This window comes from Pipistrellus kuhlii, unplaced genomic scaffold (assembly GCF_014108245.1).
Source record: "Pipistrellus kuhlii isolate mPipKuh1 unplaced genomic scaffold, mPipKuh1.p scaffold_m20_p_8, whole genome shotgun sequence".
In the NCBI taxonomy this organism is placed as follows: domain Eukaryota; kingdom Metazoa; phylum Chordata; class Mammalia; order Chiroptera; family Vespertilionidae; genus Pipistrellus; species Pipistrellus kuhlii.
In genome coordinates this window covers 70,544,260-70,561,176 of record NW_023425584.1, presented here as the reverse complement: position 1 = coordinate 70,561,176, position 16,917 = coordinate 70,544,260, and the positions used below count along the sequence as shown (strand labels likewise).

General features: G+C 49.3%; 1 protein-coding gene across 9 annotated transcripts in view; it reads right to left on the bottom strand.

Moving 5' to 3' along the window:
- Positions 1-16,383, bottom strand: part of DOT1L (DOT1 like histone lysine methyltransferase) — a 70,252-nt gene extending 53,869 nt beyond the window's left edge. For 7 of the 9 annotated variants that reach the window (XM_036424126.2, XM_036424132.2, XM_036424129.2 and 4 more), the window contains exons 1-2: positions 16,057-16,382; positions 5,023-5,066 (exon numbers count right to left, since the gene is read on the bottom strand). In XM_036424126.2, coding sequence (XP_036280019.1) covers positions 5,023-5,066; positions 16,057-16,137 — 125 coding nt within the window. In that variant the 5' untranslated portion in view covers positions 16,138-16,382. Of the gene's footprint in view, positions 1-5,022; positions 5,067-16,056 lie in introns of all 9 variants that reach the window. The other 2 variants (XM_045576718.1, XM_036424134.2) reach the window with 2 other exon arrangements.
- Between the last annotated feature and the right edge of the window lie 534 nt (positions 16,384-16,917).

Here is a 16,917-nt window from a genome sequence, read left to right as displayed (position 1 = left end):
GTTACCTCATCCCCCTCCCCCACTTTACTTTTTATAATGGAGGATTTTCAACATATACAGAGGTAGATGTATATGTTGAAAGAAATAGACTTGCAAATCCAGGAAGCTGCCAGCTCAGAGCCCTGCCTCTCTCAACCACAAAACTGCCACCATCTAACCAGCAACCTCTTTAAAATAAATAAATGAGCCTGGCTGGTGTGGCTCAGTGGTTGAACATCAATCTATGAACCAGGAGGTTATGGTTTGATTCAATTTCCAGTCAAGGCACATGCCCAGGTTTCAGGCTCGATTCCCAGTAGGTGCATTGCAGGAGGTAGCCAATCAATGATTCTCCATCATTGATGTTTTTATCCTTCCTCTCTAAAATCAATAAAATCAATAAATCAGCCCTAGCCAGTTTTGCTCAGTGGTTAGAGCATTGGCCCTCAGATTAAACATTCATATTAAGAGCACATACCTCAGTTGTAGGCTCCACCCCTAGCCCCAATTTGGGCACCTGTGGGAGGCAGCAGATCGATGTTTCTCTTTCTCCCCTCTCTCTAGAAAAATCTATTTAAAGAATATCCTAGGCGCGCTTTTGGCAGAAACAGTGGGAGGAACCAAGATGGCGGCATAGGTCACGCCTAACTGCAGTCTCACACAACAATTTCAAAAAATACAACTAAAATACAAAATGGACATTATCCAAAACTACAGGAAAGATGACTGACTGGAAATTGTACAACTAGAAGGAAAGAGAAAACCAGAAGGAAAATCAGAGGAGCTGTAAAAGCCTAAGGTACAGAGACATGGTGCACGTGTGGGGAGAGGACGGAGCTGGAGAGGAGTGGGAGACTGAGTGCCTGGCTGGTGTTCCCTAGTGGGAAGGAGATAAAAGCTCTAGACTGTGCTGAACCTCAGTTCCGACAGCACTGAACCCCAGTTCTGGGTGAGACCCTGGGGACCCAGGCTAATACAGAGGGAATTTAGGCTGTAAGGTGGAGCCGCAAAAGGCAGTCTCGGAGTAGTGCACATTACGCGCAGAGGACGGACTGTTGACTCTGCTGCTAGATTGCCTTAGCAGGAAGGAGACAAAAGCTCCAGACTGTGCTGAGCCCCAGTTCCAACTGCACTGAACCCCAGTTCTAGGCCAGACCCTGGGGACCCAGGCTCATACAGAAGGAATCTGGGCTGTAAGGCGGAAATTCAGGAATAGTGGCAAAAGGCAGTCAAGGAGGCACACAAGTTCCGCACAGAAGACTGTTGCCTGTGCTGCTGGATTACCCTAGAGGGAAGGAGACAAAAGCTCCGGACTGCTCTGAACCCCGCTTCCAACCCCAGTTTCAACTGCACTGAACCCCAGTTTCGTGTTCATTGGGAGAGAGACTAGACTGGTAGCGCCTTTCTCTCAGTGGTGCTTGCAGAGAGTACCAAAGGAAACTGAGGAACACTGAGGCCCAGAAACCTCATAGAGCAGGGCTGACGGAAGTAAGGGCTGTAGGCTCCACCATGAAACTCCGCCCCATCCAAGCTGAGCACAGAGGCTTTTACAATTTTCCAAGTCTAGTCAAATAAGGCTGTCTCCCAGCATAGACACAGCTGATCCTCACAGCTAATTGGCCTGGAGGTAAGTTCCTCCCAGTGACACCAACAACAATCAAGGCTTAACTACAACAAGGCTGTACACACAGCCCACAAAGGGGTGCACCAAGAGTGTCCACCTCAGGTAACTGGGAGGCTGACCCACTGAACCATATAGGACCCCTTAGCACACAAAGCCACCCTATCAACTCAGGGAAGCAGCGAAAATGCCGAGACAAAGAAACAGATCACAAACGAAAGAAATGGAGGACAAAAAGCGCCTGGATATAGAGTTCAAAACCACGCTTATAAAAAAACAAAACAAAAAAAAACACGCTTATAAAGTTTTTCAAGAATTTTCTAGAAAAGGCCGATAAAATAAACGAGACCTATGAGGATATGAAAAGGGATCAACTAGAAATAAAGAATACATTGTCTGAAATAAAAAATATTATACAGAGTCCTAAAAACAGAATGGAAGATCGCAAGAATCAAGTCAAAGATTTAGAACACAAAGAGCCAGAGGACACTCCTCAGCAGAAGCAAGAAGACAAGAGAATCCAGAAAGTTGAAGATAATGTAAGAAACCTCTGGGACAACTTCAAGCGAACCAACATCAGAATTATGGGGATCCCAGAAGAGAGAGAGCAAGATATTGAAAACATACTGGAAGAAATAGTGACAGAAAACTTCCCCCACCTGGTGAAAGAATTAGACTTACAGGTCCAGGAAGCACACAGAACCCCAAACAAAAGGAATCCAAAGAGGACCACACCAAGACAAATCATAATTAAAATTCCAAGAACAAAAGACAGAAAATATTAAAACTTTTTTTTTAATATATTTTATTGATTTTGTACAGAAAGGAAGGGAGAGAGATAGTTAGAAACATCGATGAGAGAGAGTCATCGATCAGCTGCCTCTTGCACACCCCCTACTGGGGATATGCCCGCAACCAAGGTACATGCCCTTGACCAGAATCGAACCCGGGACCCTTCAGTCCCCAAGCCGACACTCTATCCATTGAGCCAAACCAGTCTCGGCAAAAGACAGAAAATATTAAAAGCAGCAAGAGAAAAGCAGGTAGTTACCTATAAAGGAGCACCCCTATGATTGTCAGCTGATTTCTCAACAGAAACCATGCAGGCCAGACAGGAATGGCAAGAAATATTCAAGGTGATGAATAGCAAGAACCTACAGCCAAAAATACTCTACCCAGTAAAGCTATCACTCCGAATGGAATGCCAGTTAAAGAGCTTCACAAATAAAAAAAAGCTAAAGGAATTCATCACCCCCAAACCAGAATTATATGAATTGCTGAAAGAGGTTCTTTAGGAAGAGAAAGATAAAAATTATGAACAACAAATACGTAACTACCAACAAGTGAATCTAAAAACCAAGGGAATTAAAAAAATCTGATGAACAATATTAACTGTTGAATAGAATAGAATCAGAGGTATGTAAGGGGAGTGAACTGATGATTCTCGGGGAAAAGGGGAGTGGGGGGTGCAGGAAGAGACTAAACATAAACTGTGCACCTATGGATGAGGACAATGGGGTGGAGAAAGGGCAGAGAATGGGGTGGGAACCTGGTGGAGGGGAGCAATGGAGGGGGGGGAAATGAGGAACATTTGTAATAATATGAACAATAAAGATTTATTTAAATGAATGAATGAATGAATGAATGAATGAATATCCTCAGCCCTAGCTGGTTTGGAATATCCTCAGGGTATGGAGTCAGCCTGCAGACTGAAGAGTCTCAGGTTCGTTCCAGTCAAGGGTACATGCTCAGGTTGTGGGCTCAATCCTCAGTGGGGGGCGTGCAGGAAGCAGCCAATCAATGATTTTCTCTCATCATTGATGTTTCTATCTCTCTCTCTCTCTTCCTCTCTGAAATCAATAAAAACGTATTTTTTAAAAAAAAGAATATCCTCACCCTAACCGGTTTGGCATCAGCCTGTGGACTGAAAGGTCCCAGGTTCGATTCCGGTCAAGGGCATGTACCTTGGCTGCATCCCCAGTAGGGAGTGTGCAAGAGGCAGTTGATCGATGTTTCTCTCTCATTTGATGTTTCTAACTCTCTATCCCTCCCTCTTCCTCTCTGTAAAAAGTCAATAATATATATATATGTGTGTGTGTGTATACACACATATATACATAAAGAACATCCTCAGGAGAGGATTAACAAAAAAAAAATTAAAAATATAAAAAATAATAAAATGGAAAAAATAAATAAATCAGCCCTGGCTGGTATGGCTCAGTTGAGTGTCATCCCATGTACAAAGAAATCATCAGCTTGATTCCCAGTCAGAGTACATGACCAGGTTGTGGACTTGATCCCAATCCGGGGTGTGCAGGAGGTGCCAATCAATGTTTCTCTCTTCCTCTCCCTTTCCTCTCTAAAATCAATAAAAACATATTTTAAATAAACAAATAGATAAATAAAACTGCTTCACCAACTGAGTGGTTTATGGATTATACTAGAAAAAAAGAGATTCTACATCTCAACAATGGCACCCTGCTAGATTCATGCAAATAATTTCAGTCCATCTTTAAAACAATCTTTCAAGGAGACTCTGCTCAGCCCCAAGATCAAACCAAAGCAGCTGAGGGAGCTGCAGGGCCTGTCTGGTCACCAGCTCCGAAACAGCAGGGTGGAGACACCCATCCTGACTCTTCCACAGACACCACAACCTTGCCCCGCCATGGGCTACTGCAGGCTCATGGGGATGTCATGGTGTGTAACCAAGGTGGTAAATACATTGCTAAGGATGCTAAGAAACAACACAGCAAGATGCCAACAAACAGACATGCGAGTTTACCGAGGAAACTGACAAAGATTGGGGTTTCTAAGAGTGGGATATGCAAAGCAGGAAGTAGCCACTGTCATCGCTCGAGTTTGTTCCAGACCCTCAATCCAGCATGAAGAAAAGGCCCATTAGAGACAGACTGAAGGGTACCTCCCTCCTGGCCCCAGACCCTCCAGTCCCATACCAGGAGAAGGCCCACTAGAAACAGCAAAGGACACCTTCCTCCTGTTCTGTCAAAATTGTCACTGACACACCCTGTGTTCTTCCTTGCACTCTCATGGACTGGGCTTTTAGAGGGCTACCGAGGATATGGAGGAAAATCAGCCCAAGCAGCTGTGGCTGAAACAGCACCAAATCCAATAGGAAGAAGACAGAGATAGATGGAAGAGGCGGAAAACAAGAAGAAGAGAAAAGGAGTTCCTTTGTCCATCAATTTCCACGAGAAGTCGAAGTTCATAGAGACACCAGGACCTATCCAGGCCATACCCAGACAACCTGGACTCCTCTAACCAAACTCTGACACTTTTCAAGTCTTCTCAAGATGGTGAAAGGGAACACAGAAGGACTGGACTGAGAGAAGGTGGGTGTGCTGGAAAGACAGGATCAGGCCCTGGCCCCAGGCCAGACCCACCCCCACAGGTGACACACTCACCGGATGGTCTCGATGATTTCATGAGCAGCATCGTGGTGTTTGTCCTGAAAGATAAAATGACACAGTCAGAGCTGATGAGCAGTCTCTCTATACGCCATTGATGGCAGTTAGGGTCCAGAACTATAGGATGGGGGCACTGTAGCCCCTGGGCTTTCCCATTTCTGTATTTCCAGACCCAGTAAGCTCTCAAGCTCCCCACTCAGGCAGGACTTCCCAGGGAGTGCTGCAGGGTAATTAGGATGCTGTCCTGGGACCCCCGCCCACTTGGGACACGCTGGCCTAGAGGAGACCCTGACCCTATAGTTTCTCTCCCCAGCAGGCAGCAGGGAAAGGGTGAAGTCTATGCCCCTGACCCTTCTGTCCTCTACCCACCAGTACCCACTGGCACTTCTCCCACGGCTTGGATGCTATAAGCCTGGCTCTGAGTTACTGAATCTCCCAGGCCTCTGTTTCCCCATCTGTAAAATGGGAAATGCCAATAAGAACCATTATGAGAATGCATGTGGTCATCCTCCTGCCTAGAAGACACCTCCCACTTCCACTGCTGGCCAGGACTGTGTCCACTGTGTGTGAGGGAGGGGTTACCATGGCTTCTTCCTCAAAGAAAGCTCAGGGATCACTCCAGGGCTTTCACCAGGGTATGGGCAGCAAGCTAATCCAAATCTCGAAGAAACTAGGATCAGAACCACTGAGTAGTCCCCTCTAAATCTGGCCTTCCCTCACGTAAACACTACGCCTTCCACATTGCGGTGAGAGCTAGTGCAAAGGGTCAGCAAAGAGGATGGGCCCTGGAGGGAGAGGCCTGCCAACTGCTGCTCCATGGCAGTAACAACGCCTCTTAGCCCAGACCACCATTTCCACCACTTTACAACAAGACAGTGACCATGGGTAGAATGCCTCACATTCAATAACAAAATCAAAACAGCTCTTTAGATACCCTTGAAACTTGTTTTTTTTTTTGTTTGTTTGTTTTTTAGGGCAGTTGGGGGCCATCAGGCTAGCAGGGGACCAGTTAGATGGCTATCAGGCCGACAGGAGAAGGGTTAGGTGGCGATCAGGCCAACAGAGGCAGTTAGGTTAGGGGCAATCAGGCAGGCAAGTGGTTAGAAGCCAGTGGTCCCAGATTGTGAGAGGGGTTCCAGATTGAAGAGAGAGCATGCAGGCAGGGCTTAAGGACACCTCCCCCGCCCATGCACGAATTTCATGTCCCAGGCCTCTAGTTGAAATAGTATAACTGACAGAATGGAGCTCACTTGTTTCAAATACACAGTTTAGTGGTTCTTAGTAGGTTCAGTGTTGCACAACAACTGCACTAATTCCAGAATATTCCATCACCCCAAGGAAGCCACATCCCCATAAGCAGTCATTCCAGCCCCCTCCCAGCCCCTGACAACCACTAACCCATTTCATGTCTCTATGGATTTGCCTATTCTGGATATTTCACATAAATTGGATCACACACCAAGTGGCCTTTTGTGCAAGGCCTTATTTTTTTAAGGCACAAGAAAAAAAATCCTTTTAGTGTTCAGAATAATGTCCTCCCATTTACTAAGAATCAACCAATAAATATTACTTAAACTGGTATTATTTAAACAAGGTGGGGACAAGATGAGAATATACATCTAGACAGAAATTCATACATGAGTGTTCACAGCAGCATGATTCACAACTGCCAAGAGTGTAACGCAGCTGCCAGCCATTACCATGCCACAGTCCTCACTGCATTAACTGTATCGGCCCAATATGCACACAGGCCTGCAAAGGCACAGGAGCCTGGAATTTGGTCTCTTCTGTGATGAGAACTTGTGCTTTCTTAGCTTTAAAACCAAAATAAAGGCAGAGAGAAGTTGACAACTGTGCCCTCTGAAGTCTCAGAGTGATGCTTTTAGGACCAAGACCAGGCCAGTTTCTACCCATAGCCCTGAAAGGTGTAACTTTCGAAGCCCTGGACTCTATCAATGATTCAGAAGTTCTGACTTACTGGCCATGACCTCTTTTACTTCCCCAGAGACCTTCAGAGGAGAGAGATGTCAGAAAAGGCCAGAAAAGGCCAGACTGGGAACAGCCCTGAGGAATCTGCACTGATAGTTCGGTCCTCATCTTGTTACGCAGGGACAGCCCCTCACACTTGCCACTCCATAACAGGAGCCTTGGGCCTTAGACTGATGGCCCAGCCTTTGTCTCATTATGCAAGGGAACACCCACAATGCCTCCTTCACTGCCCATGGTCCCAGCCCAAGGTGGCCGTCTGCTGCATCAGAGACTGACCCATGTTCTACTCACTACTTGTACCAGAGCACCCTAAAGAAGCAGCTGAGAGCCCTAACCAGTTTGGCTCAGTGCAATGGTCGGCAAACTCATTAGTCAACAGAGCGGCAAACCGTGGCTCACGAGCCTCATGTGGCTTTCTTTTTTTTTTTTTTAATATATTTTATTGATTTTGTACAGAGAGGAAGGGAGAGAGATAGAGAGTTAGAAACATCGATGAGAGAGAGTCATCGATCAGCTGCCTCCTGCACACCCCCTACTGGGGATATGCCCGCAACCAAGGTACATGCCCTTGACCGGAATTGAACCCGGGACCTTTCAGTCCCCAAGCCGACGCTCTGTCCATTGAGCCAAACCGGTTTCGGCTCATGTGGCTTTCAAGCCTCAGTTTGCTGACCACTGGCTCAGTGGATAGAATGTCGGCCTGCAGAATGAAGGTCCTGGGTTCAATTCCATTCAAAGGTACATGCCCGGGTTGGGTGCTCGATCCCCAGTAGGGGGAATGCATGAGGCAGGCAATCAATGATTCTCTCTCATCACTGTTCTATCTCTTTTTTTCTGAAATCAATTAAAAAAACAATTTTTTTTAAGTGGTTGAGAGAGAGTCTTCACATAAAAATCTGTCTAGTGGAACGTTGGCCAATGGGAAAGTTGAGTAGTGGGTACCTGGGGTTCACCAGGTCTGCCCACTTTGGGAATCATGTGAGAAGGTCCACAGTAAGTGCAACTGTTCCATCTTGAACTGCGCAATGCACAGAAGGCAGTATCACACCCTGAGATGACACCAAACTGATCCTTATGGTACTACTCACCGCCCCAACTTTGGGTGCAAGGCTGTGGCTTATTCTTCCAGACACTGAACCTCATGTGCTCAGGAATGTGTGCAGAAGGCACTCACAGAGGGAGGGTGGGAGAAATGGATCTCGGACAGGGTTTTTTTTGTTTTGTTTTTTAATATATTTTATTGAGTTTTTACAGAGAGGAAGGGAGGATAGAAAGCCAGAAACATAAATGAGAGAGATACATCAATCAGCCACCTCTTGCACACTCCTTACTGGGGATGTGCCCGCAACCAATGTATATACATGCCCTTGACCAGAATCGAACCTGGGACCCTTCAGTCTGCAGGCCGACGCTCTATCCACTGAGCAAACCGGTTTCGGCTCGGACAGGTCTTATAACTCCTGCTCATGGCTCTCTCATCTTTACACTGGACCCTGTGGGAACGTGTCTGTGCTGGAAAGCCCTCCTGTTTGTCCCAGTCCTGCTGCCAGACCTCTGCTCTCACGTGCCCACCCAGGGAGAGATGTGCCCCACGGAGATGAACTCCCAGGCTCACAGTGCCGGAGTCCACACAGCAATGAATACCAGAGCCCTGGCCTGCCATCCGGGACAAGGGCAGCACAGGAGAGAAGGGAGACTGAGGCAAGAGGTCTCAATCAGTGAACGCACTCCCAGAAGTTGCAGAAAACATCAAGTTCACCCAATCACTGCTTTTGAGCTCACTAGTTTTATAAACTATGCTTACGTGGGCCCCAAAATAATGTCACATTACATAAGAGGACAAAAAGAGGTGGCTAATGCCGCTCTGCAGGAAGGAGGGTGTTGAGTTGGCACTGTCACAGGGCTGGTCCAGCTCTGACCTGCCCTTCCTCCCACTGTTGGGAAATGTCTTCTGCTCAGACAAAAGACAGAGCTGAGAGAATGGCCAGCAGTGACTTACCAGGTTGGAAGACTCATGTCCTGCTGCCACCACTGTGGCACCTCTCCTTGCAGGGCCACACTGCCCCAGCCTCTGATGCTCAGTGCCTACTCTGACTTGCATAAGCCAGGTGACTAACAGGCTGGCCGGAGGACAGAGCTATATCCACAAACACCCAACCCACCAGACCTGCAGTCCCCATATCCCCCAACTCCAAGGGGCAAGGAAGGCCCAAACCAACACCATCCTAGCATCACTGGTTTTCACGAATGCCCACCCCACTGAGCAAGCGAGCAGCTAGGCCCCTGGACCTCATTCGGATAGTGGCACCCACTATGCAAACACAGTCCCACAATCCAGCACGCTAAGCTCTGTGGTTGGAAGGAAGAGGGATCTGGAAATATGCCATCCCCATGGTAGCCACAGGCCACCTAGGGTTATGAGGCACTTGATATGGGCTGGTCTAGATAAAGCAAAGCTCTAAGTGCAAAACACACACTAATTCCAAAGACTTAGAATACATACCAAAAAAAGTTGTTCCTAACTTAAAAATTACAGGTTGAAGTGCTTGTATTTTGGTCATACAATAGTTAAATAAAATACATTATGAAAACTGATCTCACCTGCTTCTTTTGACTTTTTTAAACGTGGCTACTAGAAATGCTGAAATTGCACACTTGGCTCATGTGCTGGTCCCACCAGGGGTCACCTTGCATACCTCTTTCCACCTCTGTAACTGATGGAATATTTTGAGGTCTGACCCTAAACATGAGGTCTAATAGAGTCTGTGTCCTTGCAGAGCTGGGACCAGGCATGGAATGCCCTGTGCTCTGGGTCTTTCGAAGGTCGAAGGTTAGATCTCCACTAGAGGACAAGTGCCACCCAGGGGACAGAGCTAAGACCAAAGCTATGGTCCTAACAAGAAAGCTTCAGTTGCTTTAATAAAAACTAGCCCATCAGCCCTAACCTGTTTGGCTCAGTGGATAGAGCATCAGCCTGTGGACTGAGGTGTAGAGGGCCCCTTGGGAATGCACATGGATGACCTTTAAATTAATGTCAGCTGAGATGACTGGAGGAAACAGCCTCCCAAAATGTTAGAGACTGTTATCAGTACTGATTTCTTATCTTTATCCTTGTGCTTGGAATGAGGAACAAATAGGACCTTGACTTACCCAGGTCTTGATATGCTAAATCCCAGGAATGAGGGAATGAATAGGACCTGGGCACACCCAACACTTCTTTGACCTTAAAGCCCCCTCTGGAAATCAATAAATGTGCTGTGTTGTCTGTGGTGGGTGTTGACTGTCTCTCCATCAGAGTGACAGCCCCTCACCTGGATCCCAGCTTGAATCTATTTCTGCCTCTTGGTCTCTTTTTTTCTTTAATTTCTTAATCCCCAGCTCCTCCACTCAGGAACCTGTTATTTTCAGTATGGGTCAAGGAAAACAGAGAAACAGCCCCCACACTGAGGGATCCCAGATTTGATTCTGATCAAGAGCATGTACTTTTGTTGTGAGCACATCCCCAGTAGGGAGTGTGCAGGAGGCAGCTGATCAGTATTTCTCTTTCATTGATGTTTATAACTCTCTTTCCCTCTCCCTTCCTCTCCACAAAAAATCTATTTTTAAAAAATATATTTTTTAAAAATAGTTCTCTTATCATTGATGTTTCTGTATCTCTCCCTCTCCCTCTCTGAAATCGTGTGTGTGTCTCTGTGTGTGTGTGTGTGTGTGTGTGTGTATACACACACACACACACACACACACACACACACACACGTATTTAAACAAACAAGAAAACTAGCCTATCAGTAACAGTCTAAGGTGCCCTGCTTCTAAAGAAGTCCCTCTAGCCTGGCCGGTGTGGCTTTGTGGTTAAGTGTTGACCTATGAAACAGGATGGGGCGTGCAGGAGGCAGCCGATCAATGATTCTCTCTCATCGATGTTTCTAGCTCTCTATCCCTCTCTCTTCCTCTCTGTGAAAAATCAATAAAATATATTTTTTTTAAAAATAAAAAATAAAAATAAAAAAAGAAGTCCCTCTACAGTGGCCAACGACTGGATAATGGAGGTCTTCATAAAGTGGCTATTGAGAAGTGACACCAGTTAGACAGTGGGGCATGATGACCAAAATTTTATCCCCAAAACTTTTCTTGTCCTCATCAGAGAAAATAATTTATTACCACAGACCAGACCACTGCAGCCTGAAGCCAAGGGTATGAGGAGAAGAGAGACAGCACAAGGACTGATGAGACCCCTCTGACCAGGAGAATTCACATACAAGGCCCTGCCACCAAGTGGTGGGCAGAGACTCAACTTGGATCTGGAAAACCAAGACACACCGTGCCCCTGAAAATTTCAAATATTTCTACCTCCAGCAAGTGGTCATGATTAGTGCCACACCAGTTCATCTGGGGTCATCCCCACCCCCAGAATGAAGGCCAAATGAATGCCTCACCAGGGCCTCAAGACACTACAACTTGGCCTGTCCTTATAGGGGAATATTTCACAGCCAGGAAAAGGAGTGAAGCACTGAATTAGCTATGTGGATAATACTTGAACATGATGTTCATTGAGAGAAGCCGGACTCCATTTATGTGAAATATCCAGAATAGGCAAGTCCAGAGATGGGAATGAGGTTAGTGTTTGCTAGGGGCTGGGGAGGTAGGTAGGAGTAACTGCTGATAGGGACAGGGCTTTTGGAATTAGATGAATATCTGTATATAAAAAAACCTAATATGCAAATAGACTGAATGGCAGAACAACCAAACAACTGAACAACTGGTCACTATGATGTATGCTGACCACCAGGGGTTGCACATGGAACATTGATGTTTCTCTGGCGGGCACTGGCTATAGCAGGATGGTGGAGCAGGTGAGCAGGGGTGCCAGACCAAGGCGGGACACCAGTCGCTATCATCAGGGCAAGCCTCTGGTGGTTACTGAAAATTCTTTGCTCCCATGCATCAAGGTCCCGCCAGGTGCTTGCACCTGCTGCCGATGCCAGCCCACTCGTACCTGCTGCTGGCACCAAAGCCACTGCTCGCACCCATTGCCAGTGCCCAGCACTAGCCCCAATCACTCAGCACTGTTGGTGGGTGTGAGCAGCAGCTGCAGGCCCTCATCATCCCTCAGGGCTTCTTCAGTGTCCCGCTGTTCCTGAGGGGCAATCTGGGCAGCAGCCATGACTCACACTCCCTGCTGGCATCGGCCCCAATAGTTCTGTGCCCTCAGTGGGTGTGAGCAGGGCCGGCGCTGCCAGTCAGCCAGCCCGTGGGAGCAGCAGCGGTAGGAGCAGGGCTGCAGACAGACAGGGGGCCAAGTTCATGACAGGAAGTGCCAGGAGGGAGTGCAGAGGATGGGCAGAGACCCACACCTGTGCCCACTGCAGCCTCGTGGCCCACCGTCCTTTCAAGGACACAAATTCGTGCACTGGGCCCTAGTAATTCATAGTATTCTCTAGTCGTATAAGAGGTCACCATTGAGAGAAACTGGATAAAGGACATGGAATATCTCCGTATTATTTCTTATGGCTACACAAGAATCCACAATTATCTCAAAACAAAAAGTTTAAGAAAAAAAGGATGGAGTTCCCACAGGGAGCCTGGGTGGGCAGGTCCCTGTAGCTCTGCCTCCTCATTCCTAGTCAATGTCCAAAATTTTGGGGGTCCCCCTGACTCCCTCCAGCTCCCACTGATTAGGATCAGAGTTCACAGTAGGCATTTGGATTTTAGGGATAGAGTATGAAAACTAACAGCCACATGTGAACGCCAGACTTTTCTGATCATCCCTTCCCCTTTGACATAGGCTATTTCAACAACATAAAGCCAAGGAAGGGTTAATCTGCCTTCCCCCTGAACTTGGATTAAGTAGGATTCACGCAGGCAGAGGTCAGATCAGAAAATATCTTCTGAGTCACAGGATGGCTGGCTCACTTGGCCAGCCCACTCAGCTATTACTCATTGCCAGCATTAAGGGCATGACTACTCAGAGGGCACTCATCAGAGAACTGTGGGCTCTGGGTAGGAAGCTGAGGGTGGGGACAGTCACACTGAGGCTGCTCCCCCCGCCCACAGCCTTATTAAGTCACCAGGTGAAGGACCCCTGAACATCCTCCTCTCTAATATTCTTGCCCTGCACTCAGCAATCCAAGATGCCACTTACTCCCTTCTTAGCGGAGACCTAGTTTCCCACCCAAGAAGGGCCATCCAGCTTTAGAAATTATGCCGCTGTGAACTGCAAGTGGGTATTAGAAACTGCCACTGAAGGAACAGAATGTGCTGGGTCTCCCCCTCATGTTTGTCAATTGCACAAAAGCTGGTTTCCCAGGCTGGACACTTCTTAGTGTGGCCTTTGTGGCTCTTTGCACTTCCTCCTACAGATGCCCCTCCTCAGAGAATCCACCCACACCTCCCACAAGACAAGAGTGGTAACTCCTCCCCTCTGGGACCTCAGCTGACCCTATGTACAGGGCCGCCACGGCTCATACATCATTCACCTTCCTTCATCTGTAAGTTTCTTGAGAATAAGAACATTGTCTACTATCCTCTGTGGCCTCCAGGAAAACTAGAAATGAATCAGTGAACAAGTAAGCTCAGTCATTTCAACGGTGTGGTCACATGAGTAATCTGACCTTCCAAAAAGTGAAGCTTCCGAAGTAGCCCACTTTCTTCATGTATTCATCATTGAGTCATCACAAAATACTGCCCCCTCATTTACTAAGAAAAGCAAAATCCCCCAGTGGGGAAATGGGAGATTGACAGACGTCACTGCAAAGTAAGGCTGTTGAGAGCCCTGGCAGCTAGCTGAGAATTTCACTGGACTGGCCTGGCAGTGTAATAGCCACACCAGAAAGGGACCTGCTGACATGAGGTGGCACACCAGGCCAGGTGGGCAGCACACCTCCATCTCCTGCCAAGTGAGGCCAGGGCCAGCAAGGGAAAGATGCGCTGTAGTTCAGAAACACCTGCCACTAGAAAGCCAGGTCCCAACCCAGGAGGCCTTATTTACAAGGTTTATAAATCCGTGGCCTTGCTCCACCCGAATAAAAGCAGGTGATAGAAACAAGCTGGTAAATTTTCACCTTAGTATATAATGCCTGGGTGCTGGGTCACAGTGGTTTTAATCCTACCCATGTTCAAAAATATCAATGTGTAAGGTACACAAATGTTCATTTTACACTCAGTTCAGCCTCCCCATCAGACCCCCATCCTGTTCCTAAGCATTTCCCAAGAGAAGTGAAACCCAAGTTCACATAAAAACCTGACTGAGGATGTTTAGAGCAGCTTTATATGTAATCCCCTCCAAAATGGAAATATCCCAAGTGTCCTGCCACCAGCAACCTATGGATCAATGGGATACACAGCCAGAAAAAGGAGTTACTTTTTTTTAATTATTATTTTTAAATATATTTTTATTCATTTCAGAGAGGAAGGGAGAGAAGGGAGAGACAGAAACATCAATGATGAGAGAGAATCATTAATCTGCCTCCTACACGCCTCATCCTGGGATCGAGCCCGAAACCCTGGAATTGAACTATGACCTCCTGGTTCATAGGTCGATGCTCAACCACTGAACCACGCCAGCCAGGCAGGAGTTACTTTTTAGACCCACTACAACATGGATGAGTCGGGGTATGTTTTTCTGAGCAGAAGCAGCCAGAATCAAAGGGCTCTGTGCTGATTAGTCCACTGACCTAAGTTTCTGGAAAAGGCAAAACTGTAGGGATAGAGGAGGTTAGAGATTGCCAGAAGGTGAAGGGCACTTGGTGGCAAAGGGCAGCAGAAGGGACACAGAAATGACGTGATTGTTTTGCAGTCTGATTGCCATGGATCTGTCAAAAAAACCCTAGAACTGTACCCTAAAAAAAAAAAAGTGAATCATACCACATGCCACTAAAGAGAATTAAATTTTAAACTATGCACTGGACAGCCAAAGGGACTCCCACTCTGATTCCTCTAGCTTTGGAGGGCTCCCCACGCTGCCCACTGCTCCAGTCGCCCGTAGGACACACACCGGAAAGGCCAGAACAGGACTCGACCTCACCTCCGGGTTGGGTTCGGGATGAGCAAAACTCCAGAGCGCCCATGCGCACGGCGGGCTGGAAACCAGGAAAAACCTCAGACGCCAGCCCCCGGGCGGTCCCAGTGTCCCAACCCCGCCCCGAGGGCGATGTTTCCAAAAACTGACAACACGCCCAGGGCGTGCGAGGGGCGGGGCGCACGGGCTTCCCCGCCGGGTCCCCCGGAGGCCCCGCCTCAGGCACCCCCTCCCTCTCGCCCCGCAAGATAGGCGCGCGAAAGGGCGCCCCGAAGACGCCCGCCCATGGCGCCTGCAGCGTCTTCCCTCCCGACGGCGCGCCGCCCGGCCGGAGAGTGGACGCAGGGACACCGACAGCGACACGCACCGCCCCGCACTCAGGGACGAGAGAGAGGCCGAGGCGCCCACCCCGCGCCCTGCATTTACAGTCACCCCGGGGACAACTTTGTAAATTTCCGCTCGCCCTGTCATTTTCCCAGGGCCTCCCGAGACGGGGGGCGGAAAGCCTCACACCCACCGTGCGGGTTCCTGTGCAGAAAGCCTTACTCTGGTCTGGCCGGTCCTGCCACTCGGGATTAGGGGGGCAAACTGCCGAAAGCAACACAAGCAACACACAACCAGGGGGAGGGAGAAGGAAAAGATGCCCTCACACATAAAACATAACGCGGAGCCCATTGACAGCTCAAGGAACAAACTACAAGAAGGAAAAGAAAAAAGGAAAAGAAAGCAAAAACAGAAACCCTGAACGTCAGAACGTGAAACACGGGCAGGCAAGTTCGCCAGCCACCCCGGCCCGGAGGACCGGGGTCCCAGGGAGCCCCGCACAGGCGAGGTCTGGCCGCGGAGCGCGGGGTCTGGCCGCGGAGACACCCCCACCCCACACACACCCCGGGCAGGCGGGAAGGGAGGGTCCCCACGAGTGTTCATGGGATCGAGTGGTTCCGTTGCTCGGCGGACCCCCAGCGCGCTGCGCGGAGCGGGGGTCTGGGGAAGGCGGCGGAAGCGGAGGGGAGGGTGGTACTCACGTAGACCGGCAGCGGCCACGGGTAGACGGCGGGCTCGGCCCCCACGGGCGACTTGAGCCTCAGCTCCAGCTTCTCCCCCATGTCGGCGCGCGCGGCCGCCGCACCATGCTAGTCGGGCGGTTGGGGGAGGGGCGGGGCGCCGCCGGCGGGGGCGGGGCGGGAGTGTCAAGGAGGGCGGGCGGGAGGGCGGGAGGCAGAGGAGAGGGGCCCCGGCCCGGGCCTCGGCAGCCGCCGCCGCCGCCGCCGCCGCCGCCGCCGCCACGCTCCCGTCCAGCTCCCGGCTCCCTTTTTGTGGTCACAGGACCAGGGCCTCCAGCGCCGCCGCCATCTTGGGCCGGCGTGAGATGAACACAATGAGCCGGGAACAGGACTGAACCACTCGCCGCGCGCGTGCGGGGGAGGCTCGGCGCGAGCGGCGGCGCACGCCCGCTGCCCCGCCCGCCGCGCCGCCCGCGCCTCCCCTGCTCTCCCGCCCCATGGACTCTCCCGCACAGACGCACGCACGCGCGTGCTTGGCCGTCCCCGGCTGCCCCAGCCTGCGGATGCTGGGACCCAGGGAAATCCCTCGGGGCCAGGGTGGCAGGTTCGAGCCCCGCCCTTGAAAGAAGGCACACCCCCCCCCATAATAAAGCCATAATTCTTTATTACATATAATGGACGGAGTCCAGGTCTCCGCTCCGGCTAGAAGTACAGAACTTGCTCAACAGGAATACTTCTAGCATTTGCTAGGCCCAGATCTTGGCCACTCAGTGCTGGCAAGGAAGAAGTCGGTTTAGCTGACAGTGGTCATGGGGGAATATAAAACAAGTATCATAATTGCCACGGGATGGTTAATCTTAGTGTTCGCTATGCCTGCAAACT